This window comes from Cebus imitator, unplaced genomic scaffold (genome assembly GCF_001604975.1).
Source record: "Cebus imitator isolate Cc_AM_T3 unplaced genomic scaffold, Cebus_imitator-1.0 Scaffold353, whole genome shotgun sequence".
Taxonomy (NCBI): domain Eukaryota; kingdom Metazoa; phylum Chordata; class Mammalia; order Primates; family Cebidae; genus Cebus; species Cebus imitator.
The window spans coordinates 1,187,959-1,190,819 of NW_016107668.1; the positions used below are offsets into that span (position 1 = coordinate 1,187,959).

The 2,861-nt window shown below is 38.6% G+C and overlaps 1 protein-coding gene across 3 annotated transcripts in view; it reads right to left on the reverse strand.

Moving 5' to 3' along the window:
* The window catches only part of MRPL47 (mitochondrial ribosomal protein L47), a 19,004-nt gene that overhangs the window by 7,557 nt on the left and 8,586 nt on the right, over window positions 1-2,861 (reverse strand). Inside the window, exon 5 of one of the 3 annotated variants that reach the window (XM_037730568.1) lies at window positions 2,674-2,832. The exons of the other annotated variants lie outside the window; for them this stretch is intronic. Coding sequence (XP_037586496.1) covers window positions 2,689-2,832 — 144 coding nt within the window. The 3' untranslated portion in view covers window positions 2,674-2,688. Of the gene's footprint in view, window positions 1-2,673; window positions 2,833-2,861 lie in introns of those variants that run through there. 3 annotated transcript variants of the gene reach the window in all.

A 2,861-nucleotide genomic window follows, 5' to 3' on the forward strand; every position in this document is an offset into this window, starting at 1 on the left:
AAAAAAAAAAAAAAAAAAAAAAAAAAAAAAAAAAAAGCACAGATTATAAAGATAATCTCCCAGGTAGCTATGAGGTCTGAAAAACATGTGAAAGCCACACATTTAGACAAAACTGTTTTGCTTTTGTTTTTTTGAGACAGGGTCTAGCTCTGTTGCCCAGGCTGGAGTGCAGCGGCATGATCTTGGCTCACTACAACCTCTGCCTCCCAGGCTCAAGCAATCCTCCCACCTCAGCCTCCCAGGTAGCTGTGACTACAGGCATGTGCCATCGAACCTGACTAATTTTTGTATTTTTTTGGTAGAGACAGGGTTTTAACATGTAGCCCACGCTGGTCTCCAACTCCTTGGGCTCAAGTGACCTTGGCCTCCCAAAGTGCTGAGAATACAGGCGTGAGCCTCTGCCCCAGCCCATAACCTGCTGTGCTCACACTCAGCACTTCCGCAATCCTCAGCTTCACTACGCGACACAGTAGCTGAGTTCACATGCCTTCCTCTCAACTATTTTAGTTTCTACAAAATCCCTGAAAAAAAAAAGATGACTAAGACAAATTCTATTTTGAAGACAAACTTAGGAGAAAAGGGACCACACTGATAAGGGCTTTATACAAAACTCTCCAATCTTTAGAAATTTTTAGTAAATCTGGTTGTTGACTAACTATATTAAGCAGTTTGCCTTAGTAAGGGTAAGATTGAGGCTTCTAGCTGAAATCCAATGTTAGCTCACAAAGATAGAAAGTAAATGGCTACCAAGTCCACAGAATTCACATTCAAAAGTTCATGCCAACAAATGTGAAGGAAAGTCAAAAGTGTTATTTAGATATACCTTACTGAAAACAAGTCAACCTGAAAGAGCCTTCTTCTCTAGTTTGTAAGTTTCTCAGTGCTAAGAGTGCCAGTTGAGAGAATATAAAACTAACAGGATTGTGCTCCAGGGTTCTTACCCAGCACAATATACGCTTCTATTTATAGCCAAGAATTAATTACAGAGTAGCCCTCAAAACACATTTTTAAAAAGAGACAAAGAGATACACCTGCAAAATTGTAATCTATCTTTTATCATTTGCCTTTTTTCTGTATTTCAAACACAAGAGGACTAACATAACATCATTTATTTGGGTGATAAATAGGTACTAATACTCTGAAAAGAAGCACATATAGTCAGAATATTTATCTCAAATGGAGAGTTACTACTTTACTTATAATCATAGCTAACTATTCTGCCAGAATTATAACATTTCTCCCTTAATTTTCATATTATTCTGTAAGTAAAATTTGTCTGTAATATGCTTGAAATGGGTATCAACTCAGATCAGCTGAGTGAAAAGAACTATATAACAATTATAATTCTTCTTTTCTCCTTTACTCTTCCTTAGACAGTTTCAGATCTTTGGTTTCTATCTTACACTGCAAATTTTTTTTAAAAAAATTTTTGCTTAATAAAGTTTCCTTAGTGGTATGTCACAAAACACTGGTAACACCAGATATATTTGAAGTTTGAAAAAATTATGGTCACTTTCAGCTTATCTGGAGTAAATTTTTATTATTTTGGGTTCTGCTGATTCAGAAAGTCCAGTAGATATGACCTGTTGGGCTGGAGTTCACCTCTGAAATATAGATTCAAAGCAATCCACTGTTGACGTTCAAAAGTTCTGTAACAGACCCATTACAGCCAAAACTTGTTCATCAAATAAACAATGTGTTCTTTATAAAGCATCCTTACTTGTCATTGCACTTATTTTTTGAGACAGAGTCTTGCTGGGTCACCCAGGCTGGAGTATACTGGCATAATCATGGCTCACTACAGCTCAACCTCCCAGGCCCTATACTTTAAACAAATTTCACTGTCAGGAAACACAATGAGTTTCCAGATTAAAGGACACTAAAGAGATACATGAAAAATTCATGATGCGGAATTTTCTTTTGCCACAAAAGACACCGTTGGGATAACTGATAGTCTAAATAAGATCTGTAGATTCAGCTAATAATATTGTATCAATGTTAATTTCCTGATTTTGAAAATTGCATAGTGGTTATATAAAGGAATAACCTGGTTTCTCTTAAGTTTTTATAGATAAAGGGATGTCACATGTACAACTTACTCTCAAACATTTGAGAAAAAATAGTGCGTGTGGAGGGGTGATGGACTCATAGAAGGATAAGGTAAATGCAGTAAAATAGTCACATGGGGATCTGGGCAGAGGGCATAAGAGAATTCCTTCTAGTATTCTTACAATTTTTCTGAGTCTAATATTTTGTCAAAATAAAGGTAAACGAACGAAAATATGGCCAGGCGCAGTGGCTCACACCTATAATCCCAACACTTTGGGAGGCCGAGATGGGAGGATCACGAGGTCAGGAGTTTGAGACCAGCCTGGCCAACATGGTGAAACCCCATTTAAACCAAAAGTACAAAAATTAGCTGAACATGGTGGTGCGTGCCTATAATCCCAGTTACTTGGGAGGCCGAGGCAGGAAAATCACTTGAACCTGGGAAGTGGAGGTTGCAGTGAGCCATGATATCACACCACCGCACTCCAGCCTGAGCGACAGAGTCAGACACTCCTTGCCACAAAAGGAAAAAAAAGTTGGAGGTGGGAATGAGGAATGACTGCTGATGAGTATGAGATTTCTTTTAGGGGTCATGGAAATGTTTCCAAATGAGCTGTCTGGTTGCACTACTCAAATTTACTAAAAATCAAACAAATAAGAAAAAAAGAAATCTATTTGACAAGTAATACAGGAACCACACACCCACTCCTTTTTGCTGTAATCCCACAGCCCAGTCCTTCCTTCTCCAGCCTCTCTGGACTTGGCATTGGCAACCTCTCCAGCCTCCCCAGTGCTTCCTTCTCCAGCCGCTC